General features: G+C 32.2%; 2 protein-coding genes across 5 annotated transcripts; one reads left to right on the forward strand and one right to left on the reverse strand.

Annotated features, from left to right (window-relative positions):
• The first annotated feature begins 7,342 nt into the window (after positions 1–7,342).
• On the forward strand, positions 7,343–24,166 carry rogdi (rogdi atypical leucine zipper). 4 transcript variants are annotated; one of them, XM_075303852.1, is made up of 9 exons: positions 7,343–7,358; positions 16,801–16,993; positions 17,072–17,143; positions 19,070–19,201; positions 19,295–19,452; positions 22,925–23,045; positions 23,115–23,246; positions 23,307–23,384; positions 23,452–24,166. In XM_075303852.1, exons 2-9 carry the CDS (start codon positions 16,961–16,963, stop codon positions 23,518–23,520), a joined length of 795 nt encoding a protein of 264 aa, XP_075159967.1. In that variant the 5' UTR covers positions 7,343–7,358; positions 16,801–16,960; the 3' UTR covers positions 23,521–24,166. The 4 variants fall into 4 exon arrangements, with proteins under 4 accessions (XP_075159967.1, XP_075159965.1, XP_075159966.1 ...); XM_075303850.1 differs by lacking the exon at positions 7,343–7,358 and adding an exon at positions 7,384–7,623; XM_075303851.1 differs by lacking the exon at positions 7,343–7,358 and adding an exon at positions 7,645–7,947.
• On the reverse strand, positions 11,169–16,688 carry mus81 (mus81 structure-specific endonuclease subunit). The gene is made up of 2 exons (XM_075303848.1): positions 16,436–16,688; positions 11,169–12,371 (listed from the first exon to the last, which is right to left on the reverse strand). Exons 1-2 carry the CDS (start codon positions 16,602–16,604, stop codon positions 11,275–11,277), a joined length of 1,266 nt encoding a protein of 421 aa, XP_075159963.1. The 5' UTR covers positions 16,605–16,688; the 3' UTR covers positions 11,169–11,274.
• Positions 24,167–25,035: the final 869 nt, after the last annotated feature.

Here is a 25,035-nt window from a genome sequence, read left to right on the forward strand (position 1 = left end):
ATTTTGATTTCAGATTACACGGAAGTACTATAGATTTTCTGGAAATACATATTTTTTATGATGTTTCAAATTTTTTTTGATTTTTCAAATGCAACAAAGTTGATTTCGTAGAATTCGGTCAAAATTTGAAGATGCAAGATTTTTTTCTGGTTGTATCACAAAAATTACAATGCGCATTTAAGGGTTAAAGTTGAAAAAAAAAAACAACAAACTGCGTTACGACGTTTCAAATGCAAATGCTTGATTTCGTAGAATTCGGTCAAAATTTTAAGACGCAAAATTTTTTTTCTGTTTGTATCAAAAAGATACAGTGCACATTTAAGGGTTCAAGTTGGAAACAAACGACAAAGACAAAGATAATTCGATTATATCATACCTTCAAGGGACCCTATGCAGAGTTTGCCAATGTTACTAATCAAAGTGTTTTAAAGAAGATAAAAGGTCAAAGTCGACTTTTTGAAATTTTTAAATTCGATCAAAAGTTGTAATAGACTTTTACCGAAAAAAACTCGAAAATTCGAATATGATTTGAAATTGCAGAGGTCGCAAGTTTACTATTAAAAAAAATTTAAAATGTAGGCATAAAAACTATTTAGATTTCCTTGAAAATTGTGAACTTTGATGTTGGTCATAATACGCTAAACGACTCTTAATAGGGACCAACAGTGGCTAATCCAACTTGAAAAAGTCGAATTTTTTGATTCTCATTACAATCCCCATGACAAATCAATGACACACATGCACTCAAGACGTAGAAATGAACAATATATAGCTAGAGTGATCCGGCTTTAGCTCCGGCGTTTTTTGTTTTGTTTTGTTTCGGATTTCCCATAAATAAAACGATATTTATTATATTTATATTATCTGACTTGCAAGTGTATTTATTGATTAGCGTTTTTAATTTAATTTATTAACACTATCTTCATAAGAGGCACTTTCGCCCAATGACGACGATGAAGAGGCTCGTAAAGTTGATAACACACATGCAAAAATGGAAGGGTGTCACAATTCAAAATTTAACTTTATTTAGCTAAAATATTATTCTTTTGGAACCTATACAAAAATAAATATACATTTATGATTTATGGTAAGAAATGTAATCTTGGGTTATTTTTGGGATATTTGGTAATTTTTTTTTAAGAAAAAGTCCCAATATAAAAAAGAGTAATACCCATTGCTCTAACGTTATAAAAATAACAAGAGGGAAAGCGTCAGCCCTGTAAACCGATACACCTTCATTAGAAAATTCTATAATTAAAAAAAAAGTTTATTTTGGGCATGTCATTGGTACACTCAAATAGAAAGAAGCCAGGAATTACACTATTTAACGATACATTTAGAACACAAATCTTAATTTATTAGTTTTTCTGTCTTTTCCCTGCCAACATTTTTTGAATTTGGGGGCGCTTCTGAGAATCCCCACTACGTCGAAAACAGTCGTATACGATATCCAAAACTCCTCGGAAAAGCGCCGTCACTATTGAGAAGTTGTACCACGCCAAGTTACTACAAAAAAGTATCGCACGAGTGAAATTATTAGGTGCCCTTCTGGATACATTTAGAAGGACGCCAATAAGAGCCCCTTCTCATAAATATAACATTTATACGATTATCATATCACATTAAACATTTTTATGCATTTATAAAAGATTGATGTTGAGTTACAAGTTGCAAGTTACATTCCCAATGGAGACAGCGTGTCTGGAAAAATATTTGAAAATCTATCACTTTATTCCATTTGGAAAGTCAAAAATTGTTTACCAATATACCTTTCACAATTTTAAGCGAAACAACCATGTTTTCAGCACTTCGTTATCGTTTTTATTTAAATAAATTATAAGAAGCTAGTTGCGCGGTGTTTCACAAAATATAAAATGGCTCTTGTAACAATAGTGATGGCAAAATACTATCACAGTTGGCGATTGTTGTAGTGCCACTTACGAGTCTGTGGTAGCGATGAGGATGAAATTGAATTTTGAAATGCTGGCAGGGTTTTGTTAAGTTATTTAAAAGTCATTCATGAACGTGTTAACCTTAATTCCAAATTGAAACTCGCCTTCATGTATAAATCATGCCACTTTTATTAAAGTAAAAAATAGTCTTTAAAATAAAGTTTTGAAAGACGTCTCCAATCTTTGAACGCATTTTAGCTTTGTAGACGATTCCATTAATTTTGAAAAAAATTTCAGAATTATTAAAGTCAAGCAATATTTTCTTGCATGTAAAGATATCTAGTTTTAAGTAAAATCACTTAACTTTAAGGACAAAACGACTTCATTGAAAAGTTTATCAATTTTTGGACAAGGAAAAAAGTTTATATCAGATAAATGCATGCGAATTGTAAGGACATGAAATCTTTGGCCTAAAGACAATATTTTTTTCAATGCGATGAATATAAATGTGTTAGTATTGTTAAAGAAATTGATCGGCCCTATAACAAACCCATGTAATTTTCATTGCGTCTGGTCCAATGCAATATTTCCGTATCCAAAAGAACATTTTCAATGCTTTTTTGGCTATACTCTTTTTTTTTTGCTGGAAACCTATATGCCAGAATCTTATTTATGATATCAAACAACTTTTGAAATGGAATTTCTTCTTCATAAGTATGCGAGTCAATATTTGTGCTGTTTGCATTTATTATTGTAAATGTCAATGTTAATAGAGGTCTTCCCTCATTTCGTTTATCGGTAAATATTTGTCTATCCTTTTAACATTGGAACTTTCCAGTGTCCATTATACATATCAGTATTCTAATAACGGCCTTAGATATAGATAACGAATGAGTTGTTGTCAATATTTATAAATTTCGATAATCAATATGTACATAAATGCTTTTCTACATTTTAACATTTTATTTATTTAATAATAGAATATGCCATTGCAACCCGATGTGCAAATTCGGCAAATTTAAACTTTGAAATCAGAGCACATTGAAAAACTCTAATATCTCATTCACATTAAAATTCCAAAATCCACTTTAACTAGATTTCAACTGTCATTTGCCTTATAAGAAAGGGATTTTAAATCCACTTTTAGTAGATTTCGATCCTAATGTGAATAAGGTATAACCATTGATTCAAATTTATGAAAGGTAGAGTGTAATTTGAAGTTTTCAATTTTAACTAAAATGAATTTTAACTAAGGGCCGATACTATGTTAGATTTTCGCGGTTACTTTCTTCAAATAATTCGATTCAAATTAAATAATTTAACTCAATCTGTGCAGATACACCCTCAAAAAAAAAATCACTTCTGTAACACACTCTGCTTCAAGCAAACATATTTTCACGATTGGTCCAAACAAAATATTGTTTATATTTCATGTTAGCCTGATACCGAAACAGGCAATTGACGTCCAAATGTATTATATCTAATTATACAATTATTTTTCGAGCTTTATGGACTGATATAGATTAAGGAACATGGTTAATAGAGCCATTGAAAAGAAAACGCCAGATACAAATCTATACACGCCTGGACTGTACATGTTTCGGTTCGGGCGAATGAACCTTTCCACAGCCTTTAGTATAGATCTGGCTGGGAGAGATAACTCAATTTTGGGCCCTTTATGCTAACTCCTTATGGAGAAAACATTTGGGAAATTCCCTCTTACAAATTGAATCATCTTTTCTCCCACTGTACATCATTTCATATAACTTTCAAGTCCCTTAATCTTATTTTTATTTCGTTTTGTTACATAGTAATTCAACAACACGAAATTTATTTTTAAATGCTAATTTGTTAGAATTCACCTAGGTGGTGAACAGTCGAACAATGCTTATTGTTTCTACAGTCAACTACAACAACATGTGACAACTTACAGAAACTGGTTTCCAGGATACAACAACAATTCTAACGCGTACATTAGTCGTGGTTTTCCTAGTTTTACGACGGGCTCATCGTTGCTTATTATATTTCATGTTAGCCTGTTCAAACATATTATATTTCACCTTAAGCATACACTGGTTGAAAAAAAAACTTTTCATGAAATGTATTTTTAAGGCGCCTATTGGTTATTCAATTTTTTTTTACTCTCTCGCTCTCTCTTTCTAAACACATATATGTTTATAGCCAATTTCTAAACTAATATATGTTTGCATCTACACATATTATAACAAAAATATATATATGTCCCAAACCTATTATGTTCTAAAATATTATCATATATGTCGCAAACATGTTATGCTAGTTTATAAATATTTTATGCTTGCAATTAAAAATAATGTGCTAAAAATCTGAGTTCCAAACATGTAATTTTTACACCCAAACATATGAAAAACAGTCTTTTTCTTCCGTGCACTCCTTTTCATCTAGATTTCGTCAAGATTTTACAGAAATGTGTTGCCCTGCCAGCATTTCAAAGTTCCATTTCATCCTCATCGCTACCACAGACTCGTAAATGTCACCACAACCATAGCGAACTGTGATGGGGGAAGCATATCAAAAAGTACAAAATGTACATGAAAGTATTTTGCCATCACTACTGTTAGAAGAGCCATTTTATTTTTTGTGAAACGCCAAGCGCAACCAGCTTGTTATATTTTATTTAAATAAAAACGAAAATAAAGTTCTGAAAACATAGATATTACGCTTAAAATGTTGAAAGGTATATGGTGAACAATTTTCGACTTTCCAAATAGAATAAAGTGATCGTTTTTCAAATATTTTTCCAGGCACGCTGTCTCCATCGAAAATAAACAAACTGGCTGATAGACGCTGCAATATGTAACTTGCTACTTAAAACTCAACATCATTCTTTTATTAATGCAAAAAATTATGTTAAATGTGATGAGATAAACCGAAAAATGTTATATTTATAAGAAATTATAAATGTTTAATCAAATCAATAAACATCTACACAATCGTGTTTTACTTGACCACAATGATTCTTCTACAATTACCTTAAAATGCACTTTTTCTGATAGTTTGCAGGGGTTCTTATTGGCGTCCTTCGAAATTGATCTAAATAGGCACCTAATAATTGCACTGATGAGAAACTTTTTCATAGTAACTTGGCGTGGTACAACTTCTCAATAGTGACGGCTCTTTTCCGACGAGTTTTTGATGTCGTATATGATTGTTTTCGACGTAGTGGGGATTCTCAGAAGCGCCCCCAAATTCAAAACATGTTGGCAGGGAAATGTTTAATCAAATCAATAAACATCTACACAATCGTGTTTTACTTGACCACAATGATTCTTCTACAATTACCTTAAAATGCACTTTTTCTGACAGTTTGCAGGGGTTCTTATTGGCGTTCTTCGAAATTGATCTAAATAGGCACCTAATAATTGCACTGATGAGAAACTTTTTCGTAGTAACTTGGCGTGGTACAACTTCTCAATAGTGACGGCGCTTTTCCGACGAGTTTTTGATGTCGTATATGATTGTTTTCGACGTAGTGGGGATTCTCAGAAGCGCCCCCAAATTCAAAAAATGTTGGCAGGGTGATTATCATTTTCAAGTATAATTATTTTTGAAAAAGTAATCGAAACTCGAAAACCGAATATAGTACCGGCCTTATAATAAAAAAATACAATTTCAATTAAAATAAATATTCCATCTCAGTACCGTAAAGTGAGAGCGAAACAGATGGTACACTTAAAAAAAATCCTCTGTAATATATATTCCCAAACATATTTTGTTTCAAGCATATGCACAGTACAAACAAAGTTCGATTACACTAAAATGTCAATGGTAAGTGTTCAGAGTATCTGTAGATGATATCAATTATTTTAAAAAATATTTCAAAAGGGATACATACATACCCTAAGGGAAATTGGTGCAAATTGCCACTGACGGACCTATCACAGGACTGGTACCGGTGATCCAGTTCGTCGCAGTTTTTAAATAGTCATAATTTAATGACTTCCACACTCGATTGATATAAAAATCTTTTTGGATTTACACATTTAGTGAAGTACACACAAAAAAATTTTTTTTCTGGTTCAATCACGAAATTAATTGATCCAATTAATTTTTTAATTGAAATGTCTTCAATCACAGAAATGATAGTATCAATTAAAAAATTAATTGAAGTCGATTAGAAACCAATTAAAAATTTAATTGATACTATTAAATTTTGTGATTGATTTTTGTTTCAATTAAAAAATTTGTTGAATCAACTAAATTTTTAATTGAATATTTTTTAAAAACTCAATTAAAATTTTAATTGGAAAAATTTTCGTGAAATCTTTTTCTGTGTAGAATTACCAGAATAACCTATTGTTCAATATATTTCAAAAGTTTTTCATTTCTGGTGCGATTCGGATAACCAAACTGATGATTCCTAAGAGTTTGTCAGAGACTGGTTCATGAGGACCTGTCTATGGAGTGCTACTACTAAAATGTCCCAAGACGTGTCCTGAGGAACGAGTCCAAGACGTGTCCTAAGGTGTAAATTTACCCCGTCAATAACAAACCCATGTTAAAGTGGCCGGACCCTTCCATACGTCTTGACCAGAACTAGGACTGGTCCATGCACACCAGGGACTAGTCCTTTACCGGTCCTGTGATTGATCCTTTTCCTGTACTGTTTGTACGGTGAATATGAACATGTAAATTTGTTTCTGATATACTTTTATAAGACTATCGCATTAACAGAGAGAGAGAGAAAGACTCAATACTAGGTCTAATTAAAAAATATTTGGATCAATATAATCAAATTGACTTCTGATCAAAGTATTTGTGGATAAAATGTGACCTTATTTTTTATTGTCACTACATATACATACATACATATATGTACTGAAGTATCTAACATATACAAAAATATAATTAAATTAAGAGTACACAATTAGCGCATCTGTATTGTGTTTACGCGCACCTTTGTTTTTCGTTTAGGTTTATTTCAAATTGTAACTCTAATTCCAAATTAGACATTTTAGCCAAATTGTTCCCAAGTCGAATGGAACAAAAAACAAGTGTAGTTATAAGAAACAACGCAAACCGAGGGTGATCGCTCTCAAATGATCTCTCATTCTACAATTCACAAAACACAACGCTCGTTCTACCCCTCTCTCGCTCTCCTGCTATTTCGACTTCAGTAGTAGCCACAATATACAATGGTTAAAAAAAAAACAAGTATGTGTATTCCATAGAGAGAAGAAAATCCAGTGTTATTATTTGAAGTTAGCACGTAAGTGTTTGCTGGAGCAGGGTTGACGAGAGGCAGTTGGAGGGAGAGCAGACATGTGCCTTCATCAATACTAATAATAAATTCTTCTTATCATTTAATTTTGTTAAACCAACCAGGCATTCAGTTGATTGACTACCTGCCACCAAACTGGCTGGGTGGTGGTTGAATCTAAGACCACCGATACCTTTCCAAAGAGCGATATCTTCTTGTGTAGCGTAGTTAGTACTAACTTTTCGGTGATTGTTATTTTAATTTATTAGCCGTAGTTATAGCGGTTGCTGTCGTTGTTCATCGTCCATATTGTTTATTTGAATTTGGACTTTTGTTTACCTCAAACCGTAGGGGCTTTACAATACCACAACTACCGCTGCTGCCGCAGTCGCCACCTCCGCTGCTATTGGTGTACCCAAAGTTATTGAATTGTTTTTGTATGGTGTTTTTAACTACGCTCATGTGGCTATGCGAACAGAACCTTAATTTCGGGTGAATCTTATTGAAAAGCTTCATTTTCATTTAGTTGCTACTTAAACCATATTGTGAACAGAGAGCCTCCAATTAACATCGCCGTAGTTATAGTCGGCGAAACAGTCATTTGTGCGTGCGTTCATAAGTGTATTATTTAATTAAAGCACTACTGACTTGGAGTTTTAAAATAAAGTGCGGGTGATTACGAAAGAACGACGTTGACTCAGTTTTATTCCTAGGTCACGTTCAGTGTAATCGTTTGAAACAAAAAAGTCGTATTCCCCTGAATTGGTTTCCAAAACAACTGAAGACATCTGTGAAGAAAATGCATCAAAGAACCAGGTGTGTTAAACAAAACAAAATCGAGAACAAAAACCCAAAATGTATTTCAAATACAATTTAATATTCTAGCAACAAGTTCAAAAAACCGATTACGTTAGCCAGAAAGAAACAAAACAAAATAACAAGAATCCACAACCCAAAAAACCCCAATAGCTAAACCAACAAAATCAGTACGTTCCGACTGTTTTATAACGCGGGGAAACAAACCAAACCATTAAGAATCGTGGAAGTCTGTTGTACTGTTTTCGTAGTAAATAAACAAGTTATAAACTATTAACAAATGTTTTTACGGCCAAATAATGGCATGACAAACCACTGGCCTTAGCCTGTAAAACCTTATATCCGATGGAAATCGTAAATACGTCCCGAAAATAAATTCTCGTCCATTCATATTCCACTTTTTATCATAAATTTACTCATAATTTGTGTTGTTGTTGGAGTTGGTTTGGTGAAATTGATAAAAGTCCAAAAACGAAAAAGATTGGTTGGCTTTGATAATACAATAATAATAACAATAATATTTTGTGCTGACAATTTCGGTGGTAATGATTTATTTTTGGAATACCTACGCCTAAAAGTATACACTAATTATTGAATTAAAAGAACAGTGTCGGATACATGCTCCATACGTATGCCACAATATCAAAAAATTCAAAATGTTCAAATGTATGTGCAAATGTTCCATTTATACCAAAATTAAGGATATTTTCTGTTCATGGTAAGGACTATAAATAGAAAGGCATATACAGCCAATGGAATCCAAAAAATTTTGGTGAAGGAAACGGACACTTATTACTAAACCCAACATAACATTACTAAATAGAATATCCCCAAGTAGCACCTAATATTACATATACACTACGTTGAAAATCTTAGTTAAAAAAGATATTAAAAAAAACGTTTCGATTACTTTATTTGAAACTGATTTAAATGCCATTACCATGATCGTCCTTTTTATAAATCCGCGAAATTAACGAAGAATTATAAAAGCCCCAAACAAGTATAGAGAAAACAACCCAATCCGTTAGTAGTACAATAATATTTCTTGGGTATTTGTAACGGTATCTTTAGTATGGTTGCTGCTTTTCAACGAGTTGCTATACCGAACCCACAATAAAATATTGTTTTTGTTCACGAAATGGAATGATTCGATTGAGATTGCTTCAATCATCGTATGTGGTATTACAATAAACATGTTAGTTTAAGTGCGTTTTTTTTCAGGCTCACTTAGACTATTTAATACATTGTAATAAGTACATATATGAGATTTCCATTATCATGTAATTTCTTTTATTCTATGGCATGTGTAATTCCATTATATAAATACACTTTATAAATGGCAAATTGTTTTATTATTTTTTTTAAATACTTTTGTCAAGTATGCACGGTCTCAAGAGAGCTTAAAATAATAATAAAACTATGAGTGATTTTTCTAGTATAGATTTATCAGTAAAACAAAGCCTCTTTCATATATAAATAGGGGACTATATATTGCTCTAAATGAAATACTTAAATAAATACGTGTGAATTGCCTCATTTATTAACTTAACTTTATGTTAGGTTTTATTCCCTACAGTAAATATTTTGGGGCAAATAAGCAAGTAGCCAAAGTATAACTCGTTTTAGAAAATCTTCTACTGTTTCTGACTCGATGTAGCTATAACAATTGAATATCATTCACTTAAGTCAATAAACTTTTGTCTAAAACCATTAACGTTTATCCAATGCCACTGATTTATACTTTGTTAAAACAACAAGAAGAACCTTGAATAGCAATGTATCCAAAACATTAAAAGTAAAGTTTGAAGTGTGATTAGTCATTCTTTAACAAACACCCCAATGAAAGTATGTGAATGTTATTTCTCGGAATATGAAGAGATTGTTATTCGAAGATCTTTGTCATTAAAATTTCTGTATGAAGTGAAAGAATTGCATGATATGACCGAACTCACAATCCTTGGGTATTATTCGGATTAAGCATCTTTCTTGAATATTCTAAAATATGAAAATTAATATAACAGTCGGATGGGGATTCCCAAAAATAATGACTAATGCTTTTTAATGGTACAATCGTTTCCTTTTTAATTGTAACCCATTTATTCTGTGGAATTCCTACTATCATAATACAACATTTCTCTGTGGTATAGTGTATTGCTTAACTTTGTACAAATTTCAAGAAGAAAAATGAATCGACCTTTAAAGTCTTTGGGAATAAGTATCTACCAATCCGTCCAGATTTTGATACACACAGAGAAAAATTTCACAAAAACATTTCCAGTGGAATGAAAAAATTGAATTTGAAATTAAAATGCATATTAATTATCTCAAGTGATTATTATGTTATTTCAATGTTGAAAGAATATCGAATTTATTGCCTTTTTAGTTTGATTAAGAACTAATTGTTCCTGCTCCCAAACTAATGTCCCATTATCCGCCCGTTAGAGCACCTATTGCTAACAAAATTGCATACCGTACTACGGATTAACTTTTTTTTAGCAGATAGACGTTATATAGCCATTTAAATTCTTAAAAATACCAATTAAAAAGTTTAATAAGTTTAATAAATACACTAATTGGATTTTATAGTAAATTTTTTGAATCAATCCATATATTATTTGATAATTAAGTCGAAGTTCAACTATGTAATTTAATCAGATTTCTGTGTATATATTGTATATTTGATCAATTTTCAAAATTTAGCTTCTATAAAAATGATTGCCAAGTTTTTATAGTAACTGCCGCATTGGCGATTGTTGTATATTTTAGCCAGTCAAAAGAAAATATGAGCTTTTCCTTGGTGATTTTATTCTATGCTATCTTTATTGGTGTGAAGGTTTCTTTAATTTTTCCATTGAACATCAAACTGAAAGATTGTCGGAATATGAGAAATTATTTGGTCTCCATTGACGTCTCTTATTGCTTTTGAATGACATGTACTTTTGGATATGGATAATTTATTACAGTTCTTCAAGTTAAATGCCAAACAGGTATGCTCATCTCAAATGCAAAGTTAATAATTTAATATAACCAAAAATTGTTTTTTGTTTTTGATGATGTGATACATCTAATCATAAAATAACTTTGTGTTATTACTCTTACTCACGTATATTATTATAGATAATAGCTTCAATATAGCTAAAGAGTAATTCCCAATTCATAACCAATTAATTTTGGTTATCAGAATATTCTATGAATAGTATTATAAAACAAAAAAAAATGTATTTTGGAATCCATCTACCTTATTCATTTTTTTCTTTTTATTTCTTTCCACTTTATTTTTATACAAACTTGGAATGCTTGCGTTTTTCATGAAAAGATGCTGTGTTTTTAAAAATTATTACGATAGAAATCATGAATAGTATGACTAATTTTCTCACCTAAAGGTCTCTCCAGTTGACCACATCGAATGTTTGCCAATAGATTTCTAGCTTCCGTCAAGGTGTTACAGTCTTCATAGGCATCCATAAGACAACGAGGTGTCGGATAAATTTCGACAATAGCTAGTGATTTCTCTAGTGATAAGGAATGCAATTGAAGAAGTTGTTGAACAAATACTTCTCGTACCGTTAGTAGAGCATTACGAGCTGAATCCTCATATAGAGATTTAAATTTTAGTAGACCAACCATTCTTTGACTAGGCTTTGATGGTTGCAAATCCTCTTTATCACAACTCAGCAATACTTTATCCTTGTATAGACGTATCAATATTTTTGTCATTCCTTGTAGATACACCATCGACCGGCGATGATTCTCTGTGCGTTGTATAGAGAACTGGTTGTGAATTAATGTATTACTAAGTGCCTGTTTCAGATTATCTATGGGCAGACCCAGATGTTCGTTATCTCCATAGTTTTCAATTAGGTAAATTACATGTTGTATGCCACATTGTTTTAAACGATGTTTTTGTTCACTGAAACGACCATCTCTTATGCTGGAGGCTAAATCATCCATTCGTTTACGCTCTACTATATATGGTAATACCAATTCGTCACCTTCGGCATTGCGAGCAATCCAGAGGAAATCACCAACTGTTAGGCGACGAACCTCATATTCAACATGAAGCGATTCTAAATAACCTCGTGTTTGGTCTAGTGTTCGTTTGTTTTTTCCATTCGTTTCCTGGGTATCTACAATTAAGACTATTCGGAATGAGCCTGGACTCATAGTCACTTGCTTAACACGTTCCTCTTCTTCCTGAATAGCTTTTTGTTGCTTTTTGGTCAGCTTTGGAGGTTTATCTTTAGCAGCAACTGAAGTTTGGGTTTTATTCTTTTTCACTACTTCCACGACCTGTTGAATATCCTGTTCATAAGTGCTGCTATTCATATCAATTTCTTCAGCTTTGGTTTTTTGTAATCGCATTTCTTCGTCAATAAGATTACATAGCGTTGAACCAAAGCCTCTTAAAATAGCACATTCTCTTCCTAAAAATAAAAAAATAAAAACATAATAATAAAGCTATGTACAAAAATATATTAAAAACTTTGCTGTTGAATCTCTAGCTATTATTTATCGTGCTGATCGCATACAAAAATTGTGCTAAACGGTGGCTTATTTTCCGTTAATATACAAATCGGATGATTAAAAGCGGCCTTAAAAAGTTTAAATCATAACTTGAAAAATTTCTTATTTGTACTAAGATATTAACATTTAGCCGAGTCATACATTTTAAAAAATATATCATGTGGCGATTTTATATTCTTAAGCAGAACAATGTTGGTCGTAAATTAAAGAACAGAATAGCTGTACAGGCTTACAAAGTATATCAAAATTGTAATGATAATAGATTCTGGAACACCATGTGCAGTTAGCTCATTCCTTATGAGATAAGTATCGGGTTTGAGGAAGACCGGCATTACCAAACTAAATCTAATCTAAACCGATATGATCGATATTATGCAAGCTACGGTGATTCACCCAATGGGAAGTCGATTGTTTATAACGTAATGCAAAATGAGGATAATATGGTCAGATGGAGCAGCTTAGAAGAATATCTTGCGCCTAATTCATAGATGATCGATTAAAAAATACCTAAGGGTAAAATATATAACTGTAATAAGTCACAAGGATTGAACTTCCATAAAAAAATTTCGGAGAGCCTTTATAAATAGTGGGTCATTTTACCTAACATGCAAAAACTCTCATTACCCGGTAATTTTGTAGGTAAGCTTGTTTAAATATTAATAACCACTTATTATTTGCCTTGCTCCGGATTACATTTACATACCCATGTCCTAGGAGGAAAGCACTTCTCCCCAGGCATACCTTTGGCCATGAAATAAGTAGTGCTTTTAAAGCATATAATAACCTAACATGTAATCACTTATTCGTAGACATACCAAAGTTTGCAAAATAGCCACTTATTGTCTCAGGCAACCAAATCTCGAAAATATTGATTACAATGGATCAAAATATGACGAGTAATGCTGTAATATGAACATTACTTGAATAGAAACGAATATTGTAGAAATAAACAAAAATGTAACAAATCATCTAAATAAGATTACACGCAAATTAATTTCACACTTAAAATAGAAATTAATGCTGTAATATGAACATTACTTGAATAGAAACGAATATTGTAGAAATAAACAAAAATGTAACAAATCATCTAAATAAGATTGCACCCAAATTAATTTCACACTTAAAATAGGTTGTTGGTAGGTATTAGTCCAATTTTTGTGTTTTTAAGGGAGTTAGATTTACATTATGTGGATCTTATACTAAAAGTGGATTTATATATCACTTTTTATAAGGCAAATGACAGTTGAAATCTAGTGGAGTCGATTTTGAAAGTGTAATGTGAATGAATAAAGCATAAAACATTTTTTATACCCACCACCATAGAATGGTGATGGGGGTATAATAAGTTTGTCATTCCGTTTGTAACACATCGAAATATCGATTTCCGACTATATAAAGTATATATATTCTTGATCAGGGAGAAATTCTAAGACGATATAACGATGTCCGTCTGTCTGTTGTAATCACGCTACAGTCTTCAATAATGAAGCAATCGTGCTGAAATTTTGCACAAACTCGTCTTTTGTCTGCAGGCAGGTCAAGTTCGAAGATGGGCTATATCGGTCCAGGTTTTTATATAGTCCCCATATAAACCGACCTCCCGATTTGGGGTCTTGGGCTTATAGAAATCGTAGTTTTTATCCAATTTGCCTGAAATTTGAAATCTAGAGGTATTTTATGACCATAAAGAGGTGTGCCAAAAATTGTGAGTATCGGTCCATATTTTGGTATAGCCCCCATATAGACCTATCTCCCGATTTTACTTCTTTGGCTTATAGAAACCGCAGTTTTTATTCAATTTACCTGAAATTGGAAATCTATAGGTATTGTAGGACCACAAATACGTGTGCCGAAAATGGTGAGTATCGGTCCATATTTTGGTATAGCCCCCATATAGACCGATTTCCCGATTTTACTTCTTGGGCTTCTAGAATCCGAAGTTTTTATCCTATTTGCCTGAAATTGGAAATCTAGAGGTATTTTCATAAAGAGGTGTGCCGAAAACGGTGAGTATCGGTCCATATTTTAGTATAGCCCCCATAAAACGATCTCCCGATTTAACTCTTTGGGTTTCTAGAAACCGTAGTTTTTATCTGATTTGCCTGAATTTGTAAATATTCTGATATCTTAGGCTCACAAAAACGTGTATCGGATTAAGTTTTTATCGGTCCATTTGATAATGCCTCCATATAGACCGACTTCACTTCTTGACGGTGTAGAAGGCGCACTGATCATGAAAATTGCTTGAAACTCAATGTAAAATTTCCAGATTTTACTTCAACAGATTTAAGATTTCAAATTAAGACGTTATTTTATAATTTTCTTGCACACTTACAAGAGATGTTAATGATTTCTCTAAAACTCAAACAAAAATGGTTCTTATAAATCCAGAATCTGATATAGTCCTCATAGGTGAAATCATTAAATTTATCTTCGGGAAGTGTTCTCAAGTCCTCAAGCCCTCCTGAAATTTCAAAGGAAACCCTAATATTTGGTTCATGGTGGTGGGTATTTTAGATTCGGCCCGGCCGAACTTACTGCTGTATATACTTGTTTAAACATAGTATGGTAATGTCATTAATTTAAAACACAATTATTATAAAATATTCGTCAAGAATACTCTTTAACGGAAAAATCTTCAGAATTACCCTTACATAACATATTCTTTTTGAGTTTTTTTAAGTAAATGCTCAATTATATGAATAATTATACCTAATCATTTATTCTATTTTATTAAGTCATTAACAGCCAAATGCATTACATTTTGAAAATATCAATTCGAAAATTACCGAGAAGTATTTATTATTGTCATTATAACTCACCGCAATGCAATGCAATGTGTAATGACAGCTTTACTCCTGGTAATGTAAATTGTAATGAGATGTTGTTACCTAGTGTTTGTTGTGTATATCAAATAAATTATAATTATTGCAAAAAAGAATGAATATTTAATTTAAAATTTAATTAGAAAATTATCAAAACTGGAGATCCAATGTAACCGCTGTGTTCATTTGAAATACGTCATTAACTTATTTTAGATGAGACTGTCCCAAACATTGTAACGGTTTCTTCGATTAGAAAATATTTCGTCTTTATTTGGATATTCACACGTAATCGTTTTTGGCTTATTTTTTTACTGTTGTTGGTGGTTCAAATGAAATACTTTTATAATTTGTTCAAGTGTCTAATATGTATATCTTATCAAAGGAAGTTTTTACTATGAGCGGTATTAGGGGATCCCGGGAAATTTAAAAATCAAGCTTTCCCGGGAAAAAGAAATCCCTAATAAAATGTATTTTGAATTCCTATTCATTTCCAATTGCCCATATTTCCGAAATTCAATTTTTCAAAATTTTAACTATACACAAAATTTTGCTATTGTAAATATGCGAAAAGGTGAGATGTAAATGTAAAAAGAATTCAGAAACAATTTTGCAAATTTGCATCAATTTATAATTCTGCCAACCGAAATCCAACCATCCTTTCATGTTTGATCTTTTCTGTTTTGAGGGCTACAGTCATGTAATGCTCCTTAGTGATCTTGGAATCTTGTAAAGCCTTGAACATTTATTTGTCGAAATTGTAAATTTTTTTTTCAAAAAATTGAAAATCTGCTCCACTTTTCTTTGGCTACAATAGTCACAAATTTCCGTTTTGGAGCCACCGATATTTAGGGCATTCGTGGATTGTAAAAGAAACGCAGATGAGCTTTATGTTAGGTATTAGTCCATTTTTTGTGAAATTACGGTGAAATGAAAACATTCACCAATTCTACTTCAAAGAGTTGGAAAAGAACTTTTACAAACCGATTTAGTGCCATTTCATCTACTATGTCATGTATCATGTGCGATTCCTATTTTTTCTATACCAATTAGGGCTGTAGGGTGTACGTAAGATTTTTCCGTCGTGAGTAAAATATCACTCACCTGCTCACCTGCACACCATTAATCCCAATGTCGCTTACCTGAGGATAATGGCAATGGATACATTTTTAAGGCTTCCAAGGCATCTCGCAATTTGTATTTTGAACGATTTCCCTTTCGTTCGGCTTCTTCCAACCATTTTTCTATCCAAGATTCAAATATGGCGTTGGGTTTTTGCAATCTCACTTCTAAGCGGCGTGTTGGATTCATTCTTGGAGACTATTTCAATATCAAGTCGATCCCTTCTACCTTAATTATTTGCAATGATTTCTTCCCGCTACATTGAAAATTTGACACTTATATGAAACAACTTTCAATCACCCTGTATTTGTGTTATTAAAAAACAGCTGTTCTCGAAGAGATAAACATATGACTGTATGAATAACCCTGTGTCTTTGTTTCGTAGCCTGTCAAATTGGTCTTTTAGTCCATACACCAACCGCAAACACCAGCGCCCTCTGGCACCATTACCAGAAGCTATTGTAATATCAGCTGTTCAACAAAAACACTGTACACCCAAAGACGATGAAGAAGAAGGTGGCATTGTTAGCAAACCAAGCAGAAAGATGGAAGCAGAAAAACAAGAGGAACTTAATCTGGTGGGTTTTTGCAAGAAAAAATATACAAGTGTCAATTTAAAAGAATTAATCACTAAAATATTTTCAATATTTTTGCAGCAAATGGAATTTGAATGGGTGTTGCGAGAGGAAGTCCATCAATTACTCAAGAAATTGAAATTTATTCTCATAGTAAGTTATCTATTCTTATGTCGTGTTGGTGCCTGTTGTTGTTTTTGTTATCTTTTTGATGAAAAAGAAAATAGTTTGTGCGGGGGGAGGAGAGTTGGAGAGTTATTGGGGTGACCCGGGGAAAATGTTGATCCCCCACCCCCCTTCCCGACGGTATTTGAAATACAAATATATTGTATTTTGTAATAAGTCGAACTGAATGCAAACGTAGCTAATCCGAATTTATGTTTACAATGGGCTTTACATTTTCCGATAAACTCAAAAGAAAGATTTTTGGAGATTTCCATAAATAATAATTTCAAAAAATTTGTTATTAAGTAAAAAAAAAAAATAATTTAATTCCATTAAAAATATCAACGTAAATAGTTGAATTGTTATAAACCGTTTTGTAATTCAGTCGATTATAACAACTAGTACGGGAACATTTAAAACTACCAGCCAAAAACTCTCATTACCAAATAATCTTGGATTTAACTTAGTTCAAAATTGGTCCTGTGATGGTAAAAGTGTATGTTCGGCATTCGCATAGAGCTAATTCATAGTAGGGATCCAAAATAGGAATGGTTCAATATACGAAAAATTTTATTCCATTTTCCCCACTCAGGTTAGGTAGATTAATGTCAATATTGATCTTTTTTCGTAGCAATCTGAACCGCTTCCAGTGCTATTTCAGAATTTAAAAATTGCATTTCCATAACATTGAATCAATGGTAACGGAAGTTATTTTTTAATTTCTCCTGGAGTTGTAATGTAGAATTTAAGATCAGTAAGCGATTTTAACAGCTCATTGCCGGAAAACGCATCGTAACATGTGGCGAAAGTATATTGCATTTTAATTTAAATTAAGATTTTCGCAGTTTAAAGAGAAGTTTTGTTGAAGGCTTTTAACACCAAATATGGTGGGTATTGAAATACCTGAAATATTAAGAGTACAAGTAGATATTTTTTTTGTAAAATTTTAGTAAACCGAGGATTTAAAAAAATCCTACATTTGTAGTAAAAATAAAAAAACTTGTCCCCGCGCTTGAAACTTTAGTAAAACAATCCTTACAAAAAAGGATTTTCATTATATATCACTGCATCTGATACTATTTGGGTACACTAATAAGTTAGAAACATATAAGTGTACACAACGCATTTTTTCACGAGAAATGTTTGGGGTGTTAAAAAAAAAAAACATTTTTAAGTTTTAAACTTTGATTGAAGTCAAATTTAAAATTTTCGACATAGGCTGGTGACATTTCTCTGCAATGCTGGTGGCATTCCTGAATATCTCAAGGCTTCTCTAATGGGAAACGCCATTCGTTCTCGACTATAAAAAGGAGAGACCTCCTTTGTCGTTGCGCCAAATGGCCAGCACTGGATTGAATAGTCTAAGTGATCATAAAATCTATACCGAATCTAATGTATTACAACATTACGAAATAACACACATTTGTTTTTCAGATTCAATCACGAAATTAATTGATCCAATTAATTTTTTAATTGAAATGTCTTCAATCACAGAAATGATAGTTTCAATTAAAAAATTAATTGAAAGCCAATAAAAAATTGAATTGATCCAATTAACAATTATTATAAATTATTGAATATTTTTTTAAAACGGAATTAAGATTTTAATTGGAAAAATTTTCGGGATTTTTTTTTTTTCTGTGAAGAATTAACATTTAACATTTTATATAGACTCTATCCGTTGGATGTTTTAGATTTCTCACTGCCCAAATCCTTTTTAGAATTTGAAATCATAACACATCAGTTATTTCTAGTTCTTGTTTGTTCATTATTTTCCTTATCTTATGAACAAATAAATAACAAAAAAGAGTGTAGTTTTGAAATGGCCACATCAACCATTTCACTGTTCCTTTGTTTAATTTTACCGTCTTTACTTTGGTATGTAATCAATGTTTCTCTTTTTTTTAATTTCAGTCTTGTGCCCATCGTTTTCCTGTGCCACTCTATGAAAATGAGGGAAAAAAGACTGAAAAACTAATATTGTCCGTCCAACCAGATCAACTGAAGGCTATACTAACCTTGACAGGTGATACCATTACACAGGCGGTAAGTTATCAAACTATTTGATTGGGGTGAGGCTTAAAACTAAAAAAACACCACATTTTCCCATTTTTGTTTTGGTTTTCTTTTTTTCTTCAGGATATTAGTTTTAAATTAGCAAAATCACCACACCAAATACAAAGAACGTCCATTACGCAGGATTCACCTTGGAAATTACAACAGGTTCAGGATGCAGCGAACCATTTACAACAAGCCATTAATCACATTGACGATGTTGATGAATCATATCATTTCAAGTGAGTTGTTTGTATAACAATATAGTTCTCTTTAATGAAAACGTTTTCGTTTTAAAAAATTCTTACGATTTGCGATTCCGAATATCGTAACATGGTAGACTAATCATTTTTCTTGGATATAAATCTTAGAACACTCCGCTATTCAGTTACCTGCGTATAACCGCCATCTGTATGGAGGTAAATAACTTCGAACTTCCATCTGTGAGGATCTAGCTATGTCGACATTATATCTCTTCTCGTCCTCTCTGTTGAGTGTAGTTTGCAAATCATTATAAAAGTGATAATTTCTATATCGAAATTCAAGAAATCGATGCAAATCGTTATTCTTAGAATCGACTTTCAATTGTATTTAAAAAGTGAATTTTGATTACAATCTCCAGTATATGTCAAGATTGCTTGAGCTATTTAAGCGTATTGTCATCATTCAGAGATTCCATGAAAAGAACGCAAATACATTTAATTGTTCTGAATAGTCGATTTATTTATGAAAACCATTTGTGGTAATTATGAACAATCATTAATCAATAGCCATGACATTCGTTCAAGTGTGCGGTACTTCAACAGTTTGTCTACGATAAGGGAGAGTCTACATTACTACTTGTTGTGTCATTCCAATTACCACTCATTTATTGATCGTGCTTTGGTTTACTACATGTCATAGCAACAGACAACTTTTAATGTAATGGTACATATACACATTAATATACTTCCTGAAAAAATTGCTATGAGACTATAACGTATTTTTTTTTATTAAAGAATCCGGTTTTTCTACGTACATAGTCTACATAGGTGTTAACGCTAATAATTTAATATATTTTTTTTTTTTTAATCTAAACCATTATGTGGCCGCCAGTGTAAAAGAGATGTGATATGGGTGAAAATGTGCCAGAATGCCAGAGTTAACTGATCGACCAGAATGAATCTAGCTCTCGTCGTCGATCTGTTTATCTATAAGTTTGTTCTCCAGATGGGTTGTACAATTTCAAATGTTTACAAATATTGCGATATCAATATCATTATTATTAATTCAAAATTCATTATGACAATTCCATGTCAGCTTCATATTTTCCATATGTATGTATCGCTCTATTTTCACACACTTCTTTCCATTTGCCCATTAGCTAAGCTTCTCTACTTGGAATAATCTCCCCGCTTTGTTAATGTTTTTAGTTTTTTTTTATTCACTTCTGCACGTTTGCATCATGTGATGCATGCAATTTTATTTTTATTCTAGATATTTCAAGCCATCCACTCATAATAAATAAGACCATGGTATTAACAATGCAAAACATTGGATATTCCATATCTCATATGATTCATTCATAATTACACCGTTCACCATTATTGTGGTATAGGGTATAAGAACTTTATGCATTTATATGTAACGCACAGAACAGATAGCTTGAGAATTAAAACTTAGCATAGTAATGGCTTATAATTGAATTTTGAATCGATATAACGAATCTGAGAATGTTTTACAAGGCAGGAATTTCGCCAGCATTACTAAGATATTTAACCATCGTTGGGAGTAGTTTTAATGTTCCACACGAGTATTTGATTAACACCATGGCCATCTACGTGCAATGTAAAAAGTTGACCTTAACAAAAGTAGAAAATCGACTTTTCTAAAATTGACTAAAATTAGCTTTTCCAAAATTAAACAAGTAAGAAAAGTCTAAAGTCGGGCGGGGCCGACTATATTATACCCTGCACCACTTTGTAGATCTAAATTTTCGATACCATATCACATCCGTCAAATGTGTTGGGTGCTATATATAAAGGTTTGTCCCAAATACATACATTTGGTTTGTCCCAAATCAAATTTGGCACACATGACTATATTACTAATTGTACTCATAGTGCAAAATTTCAACCAAATTGGGCCAAAACTCTGGCTTATGGGGCCATATAAGTCCATTTCGGGCGAAAAATATATATGGAATCTATAACTAAATCTGAACCGATTTCAATCAAATTTGGCACACATGACTATACTACCAATTGTACTCCTAGTGCAAAATTTCAACCTAATCGGGATAAAACTCTGGCTTCTGGGTCCATATAAGTGCATATCGGGCGAAAGATATATATGGGAGCTATATCTAAATCTGAATCGATTTCAACCAAATTTAGCACACATAGCTACAATGCTAAATCTACTCCCTGTGCCAAATTTCAACCAAATTGGGCCAAAACTCTGGCTTTTAGGACCATATTAGTCCATATCGGGCGAAAGATATATATGGGAGCTATATCTAAATCTGAACCGATTTCAATCAAATTTTGCACACTTGACTATACTACTAATTGTACTCCTTGTGCAAAATTTCAAGCTAATCGGGATAAAACTCTGGCTTCTGGGTCCATATAAGTGCATATCGGGCGAAAGATATATATGGGAGCTATATCTAAATCTGAACCGATTTCAATCAAATTTTGCACACTTGACTATACGATTAAGTGTTATGTTTGTACAAAATTTTAAGAAAATTGGTATAAAACTCTGGCTGCTGGGTCCATATTAGTGCATATCGGGCGAAAGATATATATGGGAGCTATATCTAAATCTGAACCGATTTTTTTCAAAATAAATAGGGTTCTGTTCTGACCCAAATTAGGAATATGTGCCAAATTTGAAGGCGATTGCGACCTAGACTTTGATCACAAAAATGTGTTCACAGACAGACGGACGGACGGACATGGTTATATCGACTCAGGGACCCACCCTGAGCATTATTGCCAAATACACCATGTGCCTATCTCGTCTCCTTCTGGGTGTTACAAACATATGCACTAACTTATAATACCCTGTTCCACAGTGTGGCGCAGGGTATAAATATCAAGAGGCTATAATTCTCTAGGCTTCATAACGGATATGGATAATTCCTAATTTCAAAGGAGGTACTTGAAATTTTATACGTGAAGTCAATATTCACTTTCAAGCATACTGAAAAATTAATATTTATCGGCCCATTATAGGATATATGCTCCGTATAAACCGATTATAATTCCTAAACATGCTGAAGGAGAAGTATTCGATGAAGGAGAGTATTTTGGACTCAAATGTAGTCGGATAGATCTCCACCATAGCTTTAGGAACATACCTTCGGAAAGAACGAAATCTGTCAGGATTGACTTCAGAAGGGTCAGTTAATCAATTTATCACTTGATCAGAGGCTCTAGAGATACAGCATTGAGGAAGGCTTACAAAGAGGCGGTTCAAAATGCCACTCTCTTTCTCACTCTTTCCTTCTGATATGCATTATGGAGGAGGGTTCAATGCAGTCGCATCCACCCAATTGTTCGTCTTTTTTTTCTCTATAACAAATGTTGTCTTCTAATAATATTATATACAATAGTTATTAATAGCAATTAATACAGAATGTAAACACATCTCTTATCAATTCTTTTATATTTTTCTTTTGTTCATACCCACATTGGCTCGATCAACCATACACCATAACAAATACAGAACATCCGATGAAGTAATGCATGTGGTTGGCAATATACTGGAAGCATTGCAAAGGGCACGCTTATCTCTGGTTATACCGAAAAAGAAACCCATAGATGAATTAATTAAGGGGCGTAATATGGTAAGTTTATTTATATAAGTCACTATTTGTTTGCTCCTTAATTGGAATTTTCTTTGGTTTTGTTTTTAGAAATCTCTTTCGCCGAATTTATCGGAGGATTTAGCTGTTAGTTTTTATTTGCAATCACATAAATTAATAATTGCCGTTTATCAGTTGACCAATGTTCATGGGACAATGCGGTTCGATTCATGTCAAGCAGAGGTACATATATTTGTACTCTATTTAAAAATGTTATTCTATAATGTATTTTTCCATTTTAAGGCTTCTATCAATTGGTTGAATGAAATTTTATTCTTGCTATCAGCAGGCCTACAACTATGCCAACAACTAAAAGATAAAGTAAGTGGGGGAAAAATATCAAAAATGTGTTATATCTCGAAATTCTCTAATTTTGTAAACTTTTCAGATTTCTGTTTTTTCTCTATACAAAGATTTCAAGGTTGGTTCGCGTGCATCATCAGCTTTATCTTATTGACCTTCCATTTTGGTGGGCCTTCTTGTTTTTGGCTTCTATCAAAAAGACTTAGGTTGTATTTTAATTTATATGAAATGAAATTTTGAGAAAAAAATCAGAAAATCGATATATACCTTATCGAATATTTAGTTATTTATGCATTAAATGCTTTAATTCTTAGATTAATGAAAAAAGGAATAAAAATCACTCACACGACTATACTCAATTGCTTCAGGTTTCTATATAAAAACAAAAAAAAAAAAAAAAAAACAAACTAAAATGCCTTTTAGAGTAAACTAACTAAATGTATGTTACCATAACAGTACTTAAAAAAAAAGAAAAACACAAACAATGTTAAATGTTATACAAATCGTTAAATGAATTACTGAAAAGACACCACCATTCGCTGCCTTATAGCACAATGTACTCTGTATAGATAAAATCATCATGTTGCAGTTTGTATTCCCTTACAAAATATTATTGCTTCTGTTTTTATAATTTACATTTTATGGTTAAAGTCTCCCAACTTCAACCTAAATGTTATTTTATTATATTAAAATTAGCTAAAACAAATTATTGTATATTTTATATTACAATTTATTCTACATGAAAAATACATTAATAAATTATTTCTAAATGTTAAATAAGTAAATAATATAAACATAAACTTTTTATAATCGAAAGGCAACATAAAAGGTAAATAAAATGGATTTTTATCATTATTTTCACTGACTTGTGAGGTGGTGCACTGGCTTGGTGAATCAGAACTTGTTTTGTTTTTAATTTGACGCTATAATCTTACCAGTCGGCAGAAGTGGTTTGTAGTCCCATTAAATGACAAGCGATTTGAATTCGAAGTGAAAATAGGTTTCATTCATTGTGTCATAGCGCTGAGAATACCCGGATTTATTAAGCTCGATCATGTATTCATTCGAATTCGAGTGACTGATTTTCTTTCGAATGTGGTTTGGTACGAGGAACAACTTCATTCTGACATAAAGGAAGAATTTGATAAACAGAAATCAATCTATAAAAAATTGGTATGAAATGAATACAAAACAAAAATTTATAATTTTATGTTGTAGTCACTACCAAAATTATTTATTTATTTAAGCAATTCAAAGCCTTTAAAGGGCCAATTTAACGAATTACAATGTACTACTCTAACGGACATTACAATATTATATGAAAATATAAAGCATCAATTAATAAAAAAAAAAAACAACAATCTTATATGAAAAATTGAACCAGCAATTTTATATCAATAATGTTATAAAGGGTGGTTAAAATTTCAAAGGCCGATGTGTTGAATAAAACACAAACTATTTAGGAAATTATTGTAATTTTATTTTATTATGATATATTGGTATTACTCAATTATGTATGGAACAAACTATCGGCCAAATGGGCGCCGAGACCTCGGTGGCACACCTTCATCCGATGATCCAAATTTTCGATGACGCTGAGGCATGATGGACGTTCTATGCCGTTAATGTGCCGAATTATCTCATCCTTTAGCTCTTGAATTGTTGCTGG

The sequence above is a fragment of the Haematobia irritans genome, chromosome 4, assembly GCF_050003625.1.
Source record: "Haematobia irritans isolate KBUSLIRL chromosome 4, ASM5000362v1, whole genome shotgun sequence".
NCBI classification, from domain to species: domain Eukaryota; kingdom Metazoa; phylum Arthropoda; class Insecta; order Diptera; family Muscidae; genus Haematobia; species Haematobia irritans.